The sequence below is a fragment of the Mastigoproctus giganteus genome, chromosome 8 (genome assembly GCF_048544385.1).
Source record: "Mastigoproctus giganteus isolate SK-2022 chromosome 8, ASM4854438v1, whole genome shotgun sequence".
Lineage (NCBI taxonomy): Eukaryota > Metazoa > Arthropoda > Arachnida > Uropygi > Thelyphonidae > Mastigoproctus > Mastigoproctus giganteus.
The window spans coordinates 46,029,727-46,046,743 of NC_143582.1; the positions used below are offsets into that span (position 1 = coordinate 46,029,727).

General features: G+C 34.7%; 1 protein-coding gene across 2 annotated transcripts in view; it reads left to right on the forward strand.

The window, feature by feature from the left end:
- Window positions 1-17,017, forward strand: part of LOC150081505 (uncharacterized) — a 363,757-nt gene that overhangs the window by 41,143 nt on the left and 305,597 nt on the right. For both annotated transcript variants that reach the window (XM_090379341.1, XM_090379342.1), the window contains exon 2: window positions 16,420-16,591. In XM_090379341.1, the coding sequence (XP_090235467.1) occupies window positions 16,420-16,591 (172 nt within the window). The remainder of the gene's footprint in view (window positions 1-16,419; window positions 16,592-17,017) is intronic.

A 17,017-nucleotide genomic window follows, 5' to 3' on the forward strand; every position in this document is an offset into this window, starting at 1 on the left:
GACCATTCAGAGATGCATCTAGACGTACCAGAAGTCCCAACGTGTGTGCCAGTCGAACATTCCCCAGACTTACTGACTCTCCACCTGCCTGAACAGTTTCTTGTTCACATGATGGGTCCATAGCTTTGTGCGATTTCCACCAGATATGCATCCTCCCATCTGCTCGAAATAACTGGAAACGGAACTCATCGGACCAGGAGACCCGTCTCCAATCGTCCAACGTCCAGTGACAATGTTCTTTCGCTCAGTTTAGGTGTAGAGTCCTATGTTGTGGTGTTAGCAATGGGTCTCTGTTGGATCGGCGGCTCCCGTAACCTATTACGACTAATGATTGCCGGATGGTCTTTGTAGAGACATTTCTGCCACCTCAATCATTGAAGTCAGCCAGCGGTGGTTTGTGCCATTGTCACTCTCCAGTTGGCTGAAACAGTGCGCGACAGATGTCAACGGTCACGTACATCCACCACCTTTCTCCATCCAAAATGCGATGTTATTCCGGAAATGGTATATTCCCGATGCACTCTTGATGCTGTCGAATGGGGGATAATGCAATTTCTGAACCACATATGCAATAGAGTGACCCATGTGTCGGGCACCCAATATCATCCCTCTTTCAGATTCGGTTAACTCACGACATTTATCCATACTGACATCAAATATTATTGTCTACGTGAATGCAGTGTACCTATATACCTGCCAAGTGGTGGGTTCATAGCAAGAGGAGTGACAGTGTTGTCTTGCCCAGAAACCAGGTATCTCATGAATTCTGTCCTTTCAGTGAAAAATCTCATTTGTAATACTGTGTTCAAGTATGGCGACCTTATCTGAAAAACAACATCCAGCTTATTGACAGGATCCAGAGACCTGCAACTCGAATGGTGAGATCAGCAGAAGGACGACCGTACTCAGATTATGTGAGCTATAGAGCTTGACAACCATGCACCTCAGAGGTGACCTGATCAATGTATATAAGGCTCTGAGAGGAATTAGTAAAATGAATGAAGGTGGAATTCTCTGACAATTCCAAAACTAGGAGTCATAAATTCAAATTACAAGGATTGAGGTTTAGTTTGGATTGTAGGAGGTTTTCTTTTAGCCAGTTAGTCATTGATAGTTGGAACAAGTTGTCCTCGCAGGTACTTCAGGCTGACAGTTTGAGTATATTAAAGTGTCAACTGGACACTAATCTGTGTGAACAGGGAAGCATATAAATTTTGTTTTTCTCATCTACTTGGTTGTTTTTTTTTTTTTTTTGTTTTTTGCAATTGCAGCAAAAGCCTGTGGCTTCCCTGCACTATATAGCAAGTACAGGTGACTCCGACTTAACGTTGATAATTGGTTCTGGGAAAATGGAGTGCTAAGTGAATCCGCGCTAAGCAAGTGCCACATTCCAATAAGGTAACATATGTATTCGTGAGTTGCGGTTGGTGCCGTAGGATATTTCCTAATCAGTAATAAACGGTAGTGAAAAGATGCACAAATGCCAGTCAAAATATTTAATATTCAAATATTTGTACATATAAAATATTCTGCATTACATACATATACTGTATAATTATGTGGTAACTACTTACGTATCAAAATTAAACTTAAAATTCCAATTAAAATCACGAATTTAATTGATTTTAATTGATTTAATTTAATTGAGGAATTTAATCATGAAAAATGTGTCAATTTTGGGTTGTACTTTGGCCCTCTGGTAAATTAAAGGGGTTTTAATTTTAAATCCCCCACAGCATTACCACCCAACTGGGTGGTAGCATTACCACACAAAATTAGTCAACCGATCCTTCGCCACTTTGAAACCTGGCATGTTTTTTTCTTCTTTCAATATGAAACTTCTTTTAGGCATTCGTTTTCAAAAAAAAGTGTTGCTTCATCTATGTTAAAAACTTGTTGAGAAGTATAACACATAATACCCCTCTTCAATAATTTTAACAAGTTCTTTTTTGAAAGTTTCGGCTCCTTGATCTGCACTTGTGGCTTCTCCCTGGATTTTAAATCTGTTCAACCAGCCCTTACTAGCTTTAAATGGCTCCACTTTTTTTTTTTTTTTTAAGGTGAATTTTCTTCAGATTATCATACAGGCTAATCTCTCTCTCTCTCTTTTTTTTTTTTTTTTTATATAATATTTAACTTAACTGAATTCGGAATTGGATATTTGGATATTATCTTCAATAAAATTAGTTGCAGTGGAACAGCTGTCTTTCCTGCTGCTAAAATTAATTCTTTATTGTTTTTAATTGCTCTTATAGTTAAACTTGCCAGTCCTAAATTATGGCACGCATCCGCTTGTCATTGAACGGAATCGATTTGCTTCAAAATGTCTAATTTAATTTTCAAATTCAGTCTTTTTCTTACATTTATAGTTTCTTACATTTATAGTTTTCTTACATTTATTGTCCAGATGTTGTTGCTTTTTCATTCAATTCTGCCATTATGAACTCTTCGAAAATGTAACTGCGTTGGTTTGCATTAATTATAATACAATGTTCGAGTAAACTGTCCGTTACGCACGATGTCTAATACTGTACTTAGTGATCACTAGACTTCAGATAAATGCATATAACGCAAATATTACAAGCAATATACTTTATCATTTTTTTAAATGTTGATCTTGTAATACATAACAAGACGCTGTACTGCAATTAAATTAGCTTGTGAGAAAATTTCACTGAGCGTGGGAAAATTTCTCAACTCTGCGTGGGAAACGTTTTAACGCTGTTTTGATATTCATTTTCAAGCTATCAACTCCATCAAATGGAATGATTTTGTTAAATTTGCCAGAAATGCAATCTGTAAAAGAGCATTATAGTCAGATACGGGTTATAATATAAGAACAGCGTTATAGTGAATCAGCGTAAAGTGAACTGCATTATAACGAGCGCCTGCTGTACATACTATTACTGCTATTACTACTATTTTTATTGGCCTTTTCTACAGATATTCCCATAGGCACAGTTTTTCTGAATTGGCATCTATAATTCCATTTCTTCTTTCCAAACCAGTTCAAAAACACATGCCACAATCAGTCAACGTCCATTCACTGGCTAATTCCAAGCTCACAACTAACTTTTCTTCTTCCTCATTTATCCTTTCTGCTTCTGCCATCTGGAACAAACTTCTTGCACATCTATTTCCTGAAAATTACAATCTCCACAAATTCAAATCAAATCTAATATCAACAAGTATCTTCTGTGTTCTCAAACTATGCACTATGGATTTAATATTTAGTATCTTTTTGGGGAGGACATTCAGAAAAAAAAAAAATAAAATAAAAAATATGGTATCTTTACTCTTTATCAGATAACACTCATAAGGGGATATAGAATTAAAGGGCAGTTGCAGAATAGATGTGAGGAAATGTGTATTCAGCCAAAGAGTAAGTAATGTCTGATATAAACTTCTACCTAGTGTTGTGAAACTGGATAGCTCAAATAAACTTAGAGGTTTGGACAAATTACTGGCAGAAATGCAAAAACAATCTTTTTTTTTACAGAGCTGACAAACCCTTAAATAAAAGGGGTGAAAAATATTTGCACCCTGCTATTCCAGATGCAGTCTGCACATATTTTTGGGTGGGCAACCAGGCAACAGGTGGGCTACAGAGCTTGGCACCTCAGAGGTGTCCTATTGAGCTTTGTAAGGTTCTGAGGGGATTAGTAAAATGAATTAAGTTGGAATTCTCACTTTTCTAAAAAATTCCAGAACTAGGAGCCATAAATTCAGATTACAAGGCTTGAGGTTTAGATTAGATTGTAGGAAGTTTTCTTTTAGCCATCAAGTCGCTGATAACTGGAACAGGTTGTCCCCATGGGTTAGTTGAGGCTGACAGTTTGAATAAATTCAAAGGTCTTCTGGATACTTACCTTGGCAAGGAGGGAAGCATATAATTTGTGTTTTATCTACTTGTTTTTTTTTTGCCAGTGCAACCAAAGCCTGTGACTTTCTTGAACTATATGGCAAATACTCTTACTGTATACTCCCTCCTATTGTGTCCAGGCAGAATTGCATACACATTCAAATAATCCTAACTCATGACTTTTTTTCAATTGCCATGTACTTAAGTAAATCTGCAGATCTACTGTTAATGTCATTAGTGCCAACATATACAACAGTATCACCTTTTGTGCCTTTACAAGGTGATATTGCTCTACAGCATCATCAACTTTTGCCTTCTGGCAGACATATCCTGATCCTTTTCCACCTATCTTTTTTGTATATCAGTGAAAGAACCCCATTGAGCTCCTAACAACTTGTCTGCACTGCACAGAGAACTTCAGGTTAGACTATACAGTTATCTCTTGGATAATTGTATAGTGTAACCTATTCAATTACTTTTACCTTCCTGTCTGTTACCACAAAATTATATAACTCCCAGTACGTATTACGTAGGCTTTCTGTATCCCTTCTCTAAACTTCTGCGTGTGTGAATGAAAATGAAAAATACTTATTCATTTAGAAATGCATAACAATTTCATGGGACTATTTGGCATAATGGGTAGACCAACGTAGTTCTTCCATTTCTTTTTGCAGTGTATTCTCAGAAAAGTAGACAATAACTGCGAATAAACAAAATCATATGATTATCTCATGTTTATTTTTTATGGTTGTACAAAAAAATAAGAATAGTCTTATTTGTTTAGGATTAGTGGTACAAAGGGTGACAAGTAGGATATTGGCTTAGTTTTAAATATTAATGGTACTTTGGCACAGTGAGGAATTATGTAGGAAGATTGGCTGAATTTAAATCCTTAGCCCTCATGATTTTTCTTGAGTGTTCATATGTTAGCATTAGCATAGTCTTGTGATGCAAGGCGGCAAACTTATGCAGCATCAGCCAAAAAAAAAAAAAAAAACATTCCCATTTCACCCTTCCATTCGTTCCAAATACCTGTCCAGCTTAGCCTTAAATTTATTTAGGCTATCAACTTCCACAACAAAAGATGGAAGTCTGTTCCACCAATCAACTATCCGCTGGCTAAAGGCAAACTTCCTCACATCTACCCTACAACTATATTTCCTCAATTTGAATTTATGCCCTCTCAGGTTATTATTCTGAGCAAGAATAATCACCTGAATGTTTTTGTTTATATGCACTGTCTTGTCTAGGAATTAAGTATAGCAAAGCAAAGAATTCTTTAGTACTTCTCTTTGCACCTTTAACCAAAGTCATTTTGTAGTCTTCCTTAGTATGCTTACCCCCCCCACAAGTAACTTATATAATTCTAGACAGATTTCTACTTACTGTAGGATTTTGTTTCTTTGATAATTTATAATCATTTCATGCCTTTTTCTTTGCCACAGGCCTGATGGGAAGGGGTTAAGGGATGTACAGTATCGAGGCCCAAAATTCTTCAATGGGTCTGGCCAGGACCATAATATTACATTTTTAAGTAATTAAATTAATTTTTTAGTAATTTTGCAAAAGATTCCACAAACTTAATTTTTTTATTTATTAATATTGATTTATTTTAGTATATATGAGGGGTGGCCAACGTCATTTGTGATGCGATCTACTTTTTTCCTTCAAAATGTGCCGCAATCTACCATCTCAAAAATTTCATTGCACAAGGTTAAAAAAGTTAATCAACACATTGAAAAATGTTTATAAATTTTAAAATTCAATAGAATTCAGAATTATTTTAAATTCATACGTATTTAAAATTTTAATTTATGCGAAGTTTGTGTCTTCATGTCATCTGCCAGCCTTTTAAAATCGGGGATATACTGTGATAAGTCCAACCGTAAAGAATCTTCTGTATGCAAGTCCGTAAGAGCACAGCAATTCTTTGTTTGTTTCAAATACAAAAAGCCGATTCACATAGATATGTGGAACCAAAACAGGAATTTAAGTTCACTGCATTTTTTTTACATTTGGGTACTTTTCTCTGCAAACATATTTCCAAAAGTTTTCTTCTAATGATCTGGCTTTTAGGAAGATATCATTTCGCAATGTAATAATTTCATTTTCAAGTAATATTTTCTCCATGTGAAAAATCGCAGCAATTTTTTTCTGCAATTTGTTTTGTATCTAAGTGGACATTAAATGGATAAGAAATATATTGAACAATGTCTTCAGTTGTTTTAAAATCACTGATTCTGGTTTCAAAATTGCCCACAACATTCTCAATTTCAGAAACATATTTCTCACTATTAAATTCAAAAACATATTTTTGCAAATGATCTTGCATATTTGCAAAATGGTCAAATTTTTTTTATTTGAGATCCTTGGCCATTGCCAAAAATTGATATTTATATGCAGAAATACTACTAATCATGTCACCCACATTTTTATTTTTTTACTTGTAATTCCAAATTCAGATCACTTAATTTACTGGTAAAATCTTCCAAAAAAGCCAGATCACACAACCACTCTGTATCTTATAGCTGCTGATAATCATCTCCCCTTTGATCAACAAATTTTTTAATTTCATTCAGCAAATTTTGAAATCTCTGTAGAAACTTACTCCGACGGCCATCTCACATCTGTGTGTTATATCAGATCTGGTTCTTTTTCATCGATTTGCATCTTCAAAAGTCTCCTTTGAAGAGATTGTCCTCTGATGGAATTCACAATTTTGAAAGCGATGTCCATAACACTTTTAATATTTAATCTTTTGCTGGCTAGCACTTGTTGGTGGATGATACAGTGGTAACTCAAAAAATTTGTAAATTCATCATCCTTTTGGCACAATGCGATGAATCCGTTAAGATGCCTTGTCATCGCTTTAGCTCCATCTGTTGTTACTGATACGAGCTTAAATAGTGGTAATTTAATTTTTTCAATAAAAAATGTTTGAATGAGTTAAATATATCAAGACCTCTAGTTCTTTCTTTTAATGAAACCATACCCAGCAGTTCTCCTCTAGTGGCAGAATCATCAAAAACTATATGAATAAAAACAAGCAACTGAGCTGTATCACTGACATCTGTAGATTCATCCAATTGTAAAGAAAAGGACACACAATTAGCAATATGACCATGTAATTTGTTCGCTCACATTTTCTCATTTTTCTGATGCGTTGCATCACAGTATTTCGAGATAATTGCAGATCTTGAAGGGCACTTTTAATTTCATTTTTGTTCTTAAAATTTTCAAAAAGAGAATCTGTTATTTCTAAAAATGCATCTTTGATGAATTTTTAGAAATTAGATGGTTATTATGATGTGGTTACAAAGGAACTGGATGCAAAAAATAATTTTGATATCATATATTTGGATTTCAGGAAAGCTTTTGACACTGTTGCGCATGGAAGACTATTGTACAAATTGGAGCAGAATGGTATTAAGGGTAAGTTGCTACAATGGATGAAAGCATGGTTAAGTGGAAGAAGATAGAGGGTGGTAATCAATTGGTGCTGCTCTTCGTGGACTAATGTTATTAGTGGAGTCCCACAGGGTTCGGTGTTGGGTCCACTGTTGATTTGTATATTTATCAATGATATTGATGAAGGTATACCAGACTTAGTGTCGAAGTTTGCAGATGATACAAAAGTTGGCAGGGTTGTTAATGACAGTAATGGCAGTGTGCTACTGCAACAGGATCTAGATAATTTGGGCAGATGGGCTAAGAAGTAGCAACTGAAGTTTAACATTGACAAATGCAAAGTACTGCATATGGGTAGAAGTAACCCGAGAGAAAAGTACCAACTGTGTGGTACTACACTTAAGGTGGTAGAAAATGAAAAAGACCTTGGAGTAATTGTGCAGTCAGATATGAAGTTTTCTGAGCAATGCAGACAGGCTGCCAAGGCAGTTCATGGGGTTTTGTCAATGATATATAAGAATTTTGCTAGCAGGGAAAAGGAGGTGATTGTCCCTCTGTATAAGGCAATGGTCAGGCCACGCCTTGAGTACTGCGTACAGGTCTGAAGGCCTCATTTTAGGAAGGATATTGATTGCTTGAGCGTGTACAGAGAAGGGCAACAAGATTGGCGAGGGGAATGAAGGGAACCTCTTACCAAGACAGGCTTAAGTTGTGCAAATTGCAGTGGCTGGAGACTAGGCACCTGCGCTGTGATCTGATTGAGGTGTAAAAGGCCTTGAATGGGTTGAGCACGTTGAATTCTGATGAGATCCTTCCACTTGTTCAGATTACGAACCTAAGGGGGCATAAATTCAAATTAAGAAAAGACAGATGTAGAATAGATGTGCAGAAATTTGCCTTTAGCCAGCGGGTGGTTAATTGCTTGAACAGACTTCCATCTGTTGTTGTGGAAGTTGATAGGTTGAATAAATTTAAGGAGGAACTGGACAGGCATTTGGAGGGAATGGTGTGATTTTTTTTTTTTTTTTTATTTTTTGGCTGATGCTGCTTAAGCTCACACACTTGCTTTCTTGCATCACATGCCACTACTACTAATCGACTATCAAAAAGTGGTTTGCATTTTTTTTGAAAGAAGATGACTTACTTTAAATGATGCTACAGTTACTGCTTTAGATTGTAAATTAGGTGTCACGAAGAAATTTTGTTGCGCGAATAATCTAGATTTAAGTTCTTCTTAAATCTAGATTATTCACGCAACATTTATTTTTTCTAAGGTCGCTGTTTGGCGGAAAATTCTATTGGTATTTACAATGGAGTGCATTGAAGTGCCTTTCTAAATTTTCTTTTTTTGGGTATAGCCGCGGAAGCATTGCAAATCAAACAGCAACATTTTTCTTTCACCTTTACAAAAAAGTATTCTAGTTCCCACTCTTGATGAAAATAATACGTTTTACTCTTTTTCGTAGTATTCATTTTAAATCAAAAGGTATCAAATTAGCATATAAGTATTGTCTAGTTATTAAATTGGCAAAAACATTGCTTACCGATTAAAACACTAAGTTGCACGAACCGGAAAAATATTCTGTCTGAACAGCTAATGTAGGATAATTGATGAAGAGGATATACGAATGAGGAAGTTGTTTTCAAAATAACCGGACAAACACACCACCATTTATTGCTCTGTTTGGTTATATCCTTTTAAGAATCAGTTTTGAATGCCTTTGTGATATTTCCTAAAGCTATTTCTGGAGGTCATGACCATAAAACAAAAAAACAATTTGCACTTTTCGGTTTATTGGGCTTTTCTGTTAGTGCAATCTAATTATAAAAGGGTAGTAAACTCAATCTTATTGCATTTGCAATAATAATGACAGCTGGAATTCTGTGGTATTTTATGTCATTATGGTGAAATGTATTTCTCCTTCAATGAAATCTTCAATCATGTAAAAAAAAAAAAAAAAAGAAAAATAAATTTTCAAAATCTGCTCTTCATTCCTATTTTTAGAGCTTCATTAAAATAAATAAATAAATAAAAAAAATAACGTGCAGGTAGCGACAAAACCTACTGCACAATATAAAATTTTGGTAGTATACCTGACTGCGCAAATCGAGGAATGACTGTATATTTAAAATTCGTTGTGATCTACCGAAATTAAAGCCACGATCGACTCGTTGGCCATCCCTGGTATATAAGGTTTATCTATATATTTGTTTGTTATTTATGCATTTGGGCAGATAAAGGGCTAGCAAGGCAAAACTGCATAAAATTTTCTTTAAAAAATAAAATGTCTTAAGACTATTCTTATTTTTTTGTACCAACCATAAACAATAAGCCAAACATAAAAAAAAAAAAAAAAAATTGTTTTATTTAGTTTCTGTGATTTATTTTATATTTTCTCTTAGAATATATTGTCTACTTATGATTTTCTTATTTTTTATGAAAAAATTTCTTAGGTTTATTGATTTTTTTTTTTTTCCAGCATTCCTTTCAGAATTCACTTGTTACTTTTTAACCGTCACATCTACACATGGACACAAACATGATGGGGACCTGTCTTGTACTTTGCACTGGGACATCTTTTACCTCTTGATGCTCCCTATAAACTCAATCAGTTCTTCTGACATCTATTTTGGTTTAAATCTTGAACAATATCTCTAATTTCCTGATCACCTCCCATTTAGCATTTGCATATGTTAGCAACAATAATTAATCCTGTTCCTGCTTAAAAGAATTTAAAAAATATCTTTAAGAACATTGTAATCACCACTGCATTAACAAAATGTCTTCCTTTATCCTTGACAGTAGTTAATTCTTTGAATAACCCAAATCAGTACACTGTAATTACTGCTGTCTGGTTACAGGTGACCAGATATTCCATTGTTCTGATAAAGTTAAATTGGGATGCCAAATAGTTCCCCCCCCCCTCTTTTTTTTTTGACAGTTTCATAAGTAAGAAGTATTATATGGATAATGTTTCGGGTTAAAAGTATTTAAAGAAAACAATCATAATAAAATAATGTTTACCTATTCAAAAACTGTTCCCAATAGATACAAGTTTGTAATGCACAATAAAAATGTTAATCAGAGCATTATGATTATCACTGAACATTTCTATAATAACTTGCATGGGAATCATGCTTGCAGGCACACTATGCAGTCACGTGTGTAATCCACTTTTTATTTTTGCTTATGTGGCACCCTAGTCCATTGCAGTCCCTTGATATTATGTACATTTAAACTTTTTTGTTGACAATCGGCCCATCGATTGTCGTTCCATTATGTGTAGTATTTACTAAAGTATTTGACTTAATATCTAAATTGAAGACGTCTTTCATAAATTTACAAAACTTCTTTCCAGCCTCAGAATTTAATTCTAGATTGAAATCATCAGCGAGAACTATAGGTATATGACCCAGTGGCTCTTCAATAATTTTGCACCTTCAACGGAATACAGCATCAAATTCTTGTTTATAAATTTTTTAATTATATCTAACGACATCCCTGGAGTGACGTATATGGCAACAATGAAAATAGATTCACTATTGAATTTGCACAAAGATCCACAAATGTCTCCAATTTCACTTGATACTGCTGTCGCATTGCTGCTATTATGTTGTGCAAAGATATGTTGTGTACTGATGATAGTTTAACCTTCACATTGCTATATCGCAATACCACCACTATTAACATCTGACCTTTTAAATTGAGTCGCGCTTTGGTATGGTTTAAGAAATATATATGTTCATCATTATCCAACCACGTTTCACTTAATATCAATATTTTGGATTGCTGTAAGATTGTGTTCATTTAGATATCTTGAACATGGGCCCGTAAACTTTGTATGTTCATTGACGATATAGATATACATGTACCACTTGGTATGAAATCTTGCAGTTCATCCTGTAGAGACGGTAGCTTATTATTTTTCAAGTGATCTAGTTCAGCACAAAGTTCTATATTACTACAGTGGAATCTCGTTAATACAAAGTTCAAGGAACCTAAATTTTCACATTTTGTAATAACGAGGTTTGTAGTAACAAGGTCCCCAAAAGTGTCAAAATTTTAGTTTTTTTTTTTTTTTTTTTTGGTACATACTGTATATCTAAGAATAATAATAAATAATAATAATATCAAAAATAAATTAATAAAATAAAATAATAAAAATAAAATAAAATAAAAACAAAAGCCTTGCCTAACATACAGTAATAGGAATAATGTTTTTTAAAGATTTTATTTTATGTGTAAGATAAACTAAGAAAAAAGCAATTAACAGAAATTAAAATATTGTATGGTATATATTTTGATATATACAATATTTTAGTATCACCGTAAAAATAATTACAATCTTAATATAAAAGGAGACATACAAACGATTAACTTTTTAATAAACTAATCTAATTCAAAGAAAGAATCCAACGTTGTTTGCCCAGTTTTTGTCCTATATGCATTTTTAACTACAGCACAGACATTATCAAATGTAATAGTTGTTTCTTTATCACTGTTACTGTAGGCCAACACATTCTCTATTATGTTCAATGCATTTTGGGCATCTTTTTTAGATGGAAGTATGTGTGTGTGTGTGCGCGCTCCTTTACTTTCGCCGTCGCTGGTAACAAAAACATCGTTTTGTTCGGTACCCAGCAGCTCTTCTGGTGTTGGCATTGCAGTGGTAGCAACTTCATTCACCTTCACAAACTCTTCAAATTCGCCAACAAAATCCATATGCGTCTTCAAATTCCTCCATTCCTCAATGTTGCTATCACATTTGTCTGCTGGACTATGTTTTTCGATGATGTACTCTCCAAAGCCACTCTTTCTGAAGCAGTTGATTATTACACCTGATGTAATACTTTCCCAAGCAATAACAGGATTACAGATAGCATTGAAGACATTCCAATTTGGCTGCAAATTGTTCCGTCATTCTATGTTGCGGATCAAGTAAGAGTACCTTTTCAGGTGGGCTCTATATACTCTCTTGAGGCATTATAAATAATGCCTTGATCCAGTGGTTGCATTAAACTGGCGGTATTGGGGGGGGGGGTAAAAACAACAGCCGTATATTTGTCGACTTAAGTGTCTCGGCAGAATGTTCTGTACAATGGTCTAGATTCTAGAATCATCAAAATGCTCCTTTTTTCCGCTGCTGTTCAATTTCTTCTGTCCAATTTTGATAACCAAGACCGAAAAATTTTGACTGTAAGCCAAGCACTTCTATTGGCCTCATAATCACAGGGAAGTTGGTTTACTGCTTTAAAATATCTTGGCTTGGAAAACTTAACAATCACAAGTGGGCGTAGTTTTGTACTGTCATCTGAATTGCAGCATAACAGAACAGTGAGTCTTTGTTTACTAAATTTTCCAACATGATAAGACTCTCCTCGAACAGCAAATGTTTTGTTTGGCAGAAAATTATAAAATAAACTTGTCTTGTCAAGATTAAAAATATCCTTTGCCATATATTTTTCAAGAATGGACCGTGCAGAACACAACCAGTCTGTAGTCTTTTCTTTGTCGACTAATCCAGACTCAACGCAAACATTTTGCGAAACCAAGTTATTCCTGTCTTTAAATCTTGGGAGCCAGCCGCTGCTGCATTTGAAGTCGCTAATCCCATGTTGCTGAGCTAGATATTTTGCCTTTTCTTGCAAAATCAGACCTGATATTGGCAAATTAGATGCACTCATTTGTTGGTACCACTCGAAAAGTTTTGTTTCAAGCTCCTCACATTTTGCACCACAAATTTGTTTCCTGTTTTTCATCGCTGCTCCGATGTCACCCACTTCTTCAAGTCTTTTTCGGTTTTTCAGTATTGTAGATAAAGTAGGTGAAGGGATGTTATATTCCTTTGTAATGTCCGTTTTGCTTCTTTCCCTCCTATCAGCCTCTTGTATAATTTTTAGTTTAATTTCCAGGCTTAATTCCGTCCATTTACATTTTGTCTCCTTAGATAAGATTGCTAGATAAGATTTAATATAAACAAATTTGAACTGAATTTAAAGACAAGTTCCGAAAAAGACATCAGCTCAGATAAAATAGATTGCTGTATATGACAGCAAAAGACCCTTTGAACTGGGGTAACAATTGCAACTGACCTATGGAGTGTAAACAACTTAGAAAAACTTTTTATTCTTTTGTTAATTTAACAACTCATCCTTCAGAAAGATGTTTTTCAGAGTGCACTTGATGTTGTAGCTACCATAAACTGCTTTTGTTTATACAAAACTAATTTCTAACAAGTCAGTGCCATCCTTTGGGAAGTAGGGAGCCTGGGTGGCTGGGGGCAATAATCGGATCGCTCTGCCAAGATTTGTATTAAACATACAAAATGACGATATTTATTTCTCACAGGGTGAAAAAGAACTTTGTAATATTTATTAACCGAATTTTGTAATAAAAGAATATATTTACATAGAAAAGCCTATCCTTTCGCAGGGAAATGGTATGAGCTTCATATAAATGAGTATTTTGTATAAACCGAGTTTGTATAAACGAGATTTTACTGTAGTAGCTTTGCTGTGGTGAAATCATTGTGGGGATTTGTAATATATAAACCTTGCAATGAGGTCATTCGATAACAACCACGTGTACAAATTGCTGTTGATGATCTTTCTCATAATTATATACAACTTTGTCGAAGGTCCTTCCTTGAGATTTATGTATAGTCAAAGCACAAGCACATACTAAAGGAAATTGTGTATGTCTACATGTTAATTTCCTATTGTTCTTGAATGGAATCATAGTTGATCGTTTTATAATAGGTAACGAGATTGAAGGTTATCTCCTATTTTTGACTCAGGAAATTTCATCCATACTCGTTTAACTGTTTTGTCATCCTGAAATTCGAAATAAAATGAAGTACCGATTATCAGCAAACTAGCAAAATTCCTGTATATCATTGACAAGACCCCCATGACCTCTGCAGCCTGTGTGCACTGCTCAGGAAACTTCATATCTGACTGCATGGTTATCTCAGGTTTTTTTCATTCTCTACCACCCTGAGTGTAGTACCACACACTTGGTATGTTTCTCTGGGGTTACTTCTACCCGTATGCATATCATGACTTCTCATGATATGCCTTAGCTTGCCTATCCTCCGGCCGACCGGGCTAGCCGAGTGGGTAAAGTACCTGCCCGGCAACCCAAAGGTCGCGGGTTCGATTCCCGCCTCGGGCACTGCAAAAACCTTGGGAGGTGCAATATGCGCCAACAACTACCAAATCAAAAATCAAGCCTATCCTCCTTTGTGACTTGATTTCAGACAAGTTTATAACTACCCTAGGCATCTGTATCACCTGATATTTATATGCATCTATTGCATTTTTATTCTCTCACACAAGTCTCATCACTTCATCTGACATCCATTTAGGTCTAAGCTTTGAACAGTGTCTCTTAGTTGATATAAAAAGTGTAATCAGTTTATCTTCATCAGTTGATCTCACTGCATAGAATTTAAAAATTGCCATTATAGCCACCTTTATGAAAGCAAAAGCCCTTCTCTTTGCCCTTGACAGTAGTTACATCTTTAAGTAAATCCCACATCATCACACTAGATACGGACAGCTCAAAAACTGATATATCCAACGATCCATTATACATCCACTGTCTCTATTCATTTACCAATCGAATGCAGTGTTTTTACAGCTGAACTATATGCAGTCAAAATGGCTTTGAATTTCATTAATAACCTTTTAAATACCCAAGTCATAATATATACAGACTCTTTAAGTGCAGTGAGTGCCTTACAGAATAAATCACAAAATTCCCATCCACTTCTCACACAAATCAGATCACAGTTATGTAACCTCAACGAAAACAAGCTGACTGTCAAATTTTGCTAGTCGGAATTCCAGAAAACGAACATGCAGATGAAGCAGCAAAGCGACCTGCTTGCTTTGATTCCATTCCACTTCCTTATCCTGATTTCAAGCCAATCATACAATGGATATGTACTGAGATATGGTCTGAAATGTGGCATACCCAGACAGGAAACAAGCTTCTTGAGATAAAGCAGAATCCACAGTTGTGGAGATCCAGTTTCAGATTAAACAGGCATGAAGAAGTCATGCTTGCAAGAGCACGAATTGGCCATACACACATCTAACACACCTCTTTTTACTGCTAGGAGAAGATCCCGCACTTTGCTTACACTGTAGCTCCCTACTTACCATTACACATAGTCTAATTGAGTGGGCACATTACCATTCAGCTAGAATTGCATGTTTCAAATCACAGCTTAACTTGCAAAAACTCTGCAGTTAACCCATATACTTGGAGATGATAGCAATTTCTCAGAACTTAATAAGAACTTTTTACTTATCTGAAAATGATCAATGCTTACGGTCACTTCTAAACCTATTTCCTATAACGTTCATAGTCACTTCTACACCAAAGTAATAGGTGCAATTTGGCTGTAGTAGCCCTTGCGCCATTAAACCCCACTTCAACAACAACATCATACAGTGATCACTTCCAGAAGAGAAATGAATGATAATATCCTGTCATGACTTGGGGAAATTTCTGAATCATGGAAAACTATTAATCAAAAATTTGTAGCATCTAGGGAGGAGGTACGAAAAAGAAACCATATGGCGTTACATAATCGGCACCAATCTCATGTATAGTCATACTGATGTTTTTATAGAAATCAAGGTATGTTGTTGGTCATTAAAAAACCCCCTAATCTGAAAATTAAACAAAATGATTACTTGAAAACATCATTAAAGGTTAGGATATGTATGTGTTTATCTTTTCTTATTAACACCAGCTGTTCACGATTTGTATCGTGATTTATTATGATACAAATCGTGAACAGCTGGTGTTAATAAGACAATTAGTCTTTGTAGTCATACTGCATTGACAGGTTGTATAAGTTGATGTTGTTTCAGTGATTCAATGTTTGGAATATGATATGAAAACCTAAGTTCGCTTCAGAAGGTGTAATATATTGTTTTTAAAATTATTTTATCTCTCAAAGCTTTTAATATTGTTTCTTAACAAGGCATATTTTTCTAAAAAAAAGTACACATGTCTGTGTATATTAATCTTTTTTTAAATTTTGCACAAGGAAACATACTTTTTATATAATAAGAGATATTAAGTGATTTGCAAGATAATAATGTCCTGAATAGTAATTTTGTTGTCCCATAAGGATCTTCAACTTTAGCCACAACAGCAGAAGAAATTAGCCAGGAGAGAGATTTAAGCATTGAATCAGCAGATGACGATTGGCCTGTTGCACCTGATCTACAACTAGACTGTCTTTTAACTGATGATAGTGATGATGATAGCAGTGTAGAAGTGGTTAATATTGAGCCTGCAAGGTTATTATAGTTTTATACTTTTATAAACAGTATTTTTTTTTAAAAATATTATTAGTTTACTCCATTTCAAATGAAGCAAAAATTAACTCTCCATACTTTAAGTTTGTTTAAGATAAATAATAGTAGGTAGGAAAGTTTAATAGTAGTATATAAATTTCAAATACTTGCCACAGAATTTAATAGCACTCAAGTTATAAGTTATTGAACTTTACAGTGCCTCCCCAACCAAAATTAAACAGAATGATTACTTAAAATATACATGTCATTTGTTCAAGTGTTAAATATCATTTCAAAGATCTCTTTAAGAGACATTCATTGGTTTCAAACAATTGTGTTCTTCATTTTGTCAGCACTGATTGAAAAAAATCATTTTTTATCTCCCCCCCTTCCAGGTTGCAAGATAAATTTTGGTTACTTATCTGACCA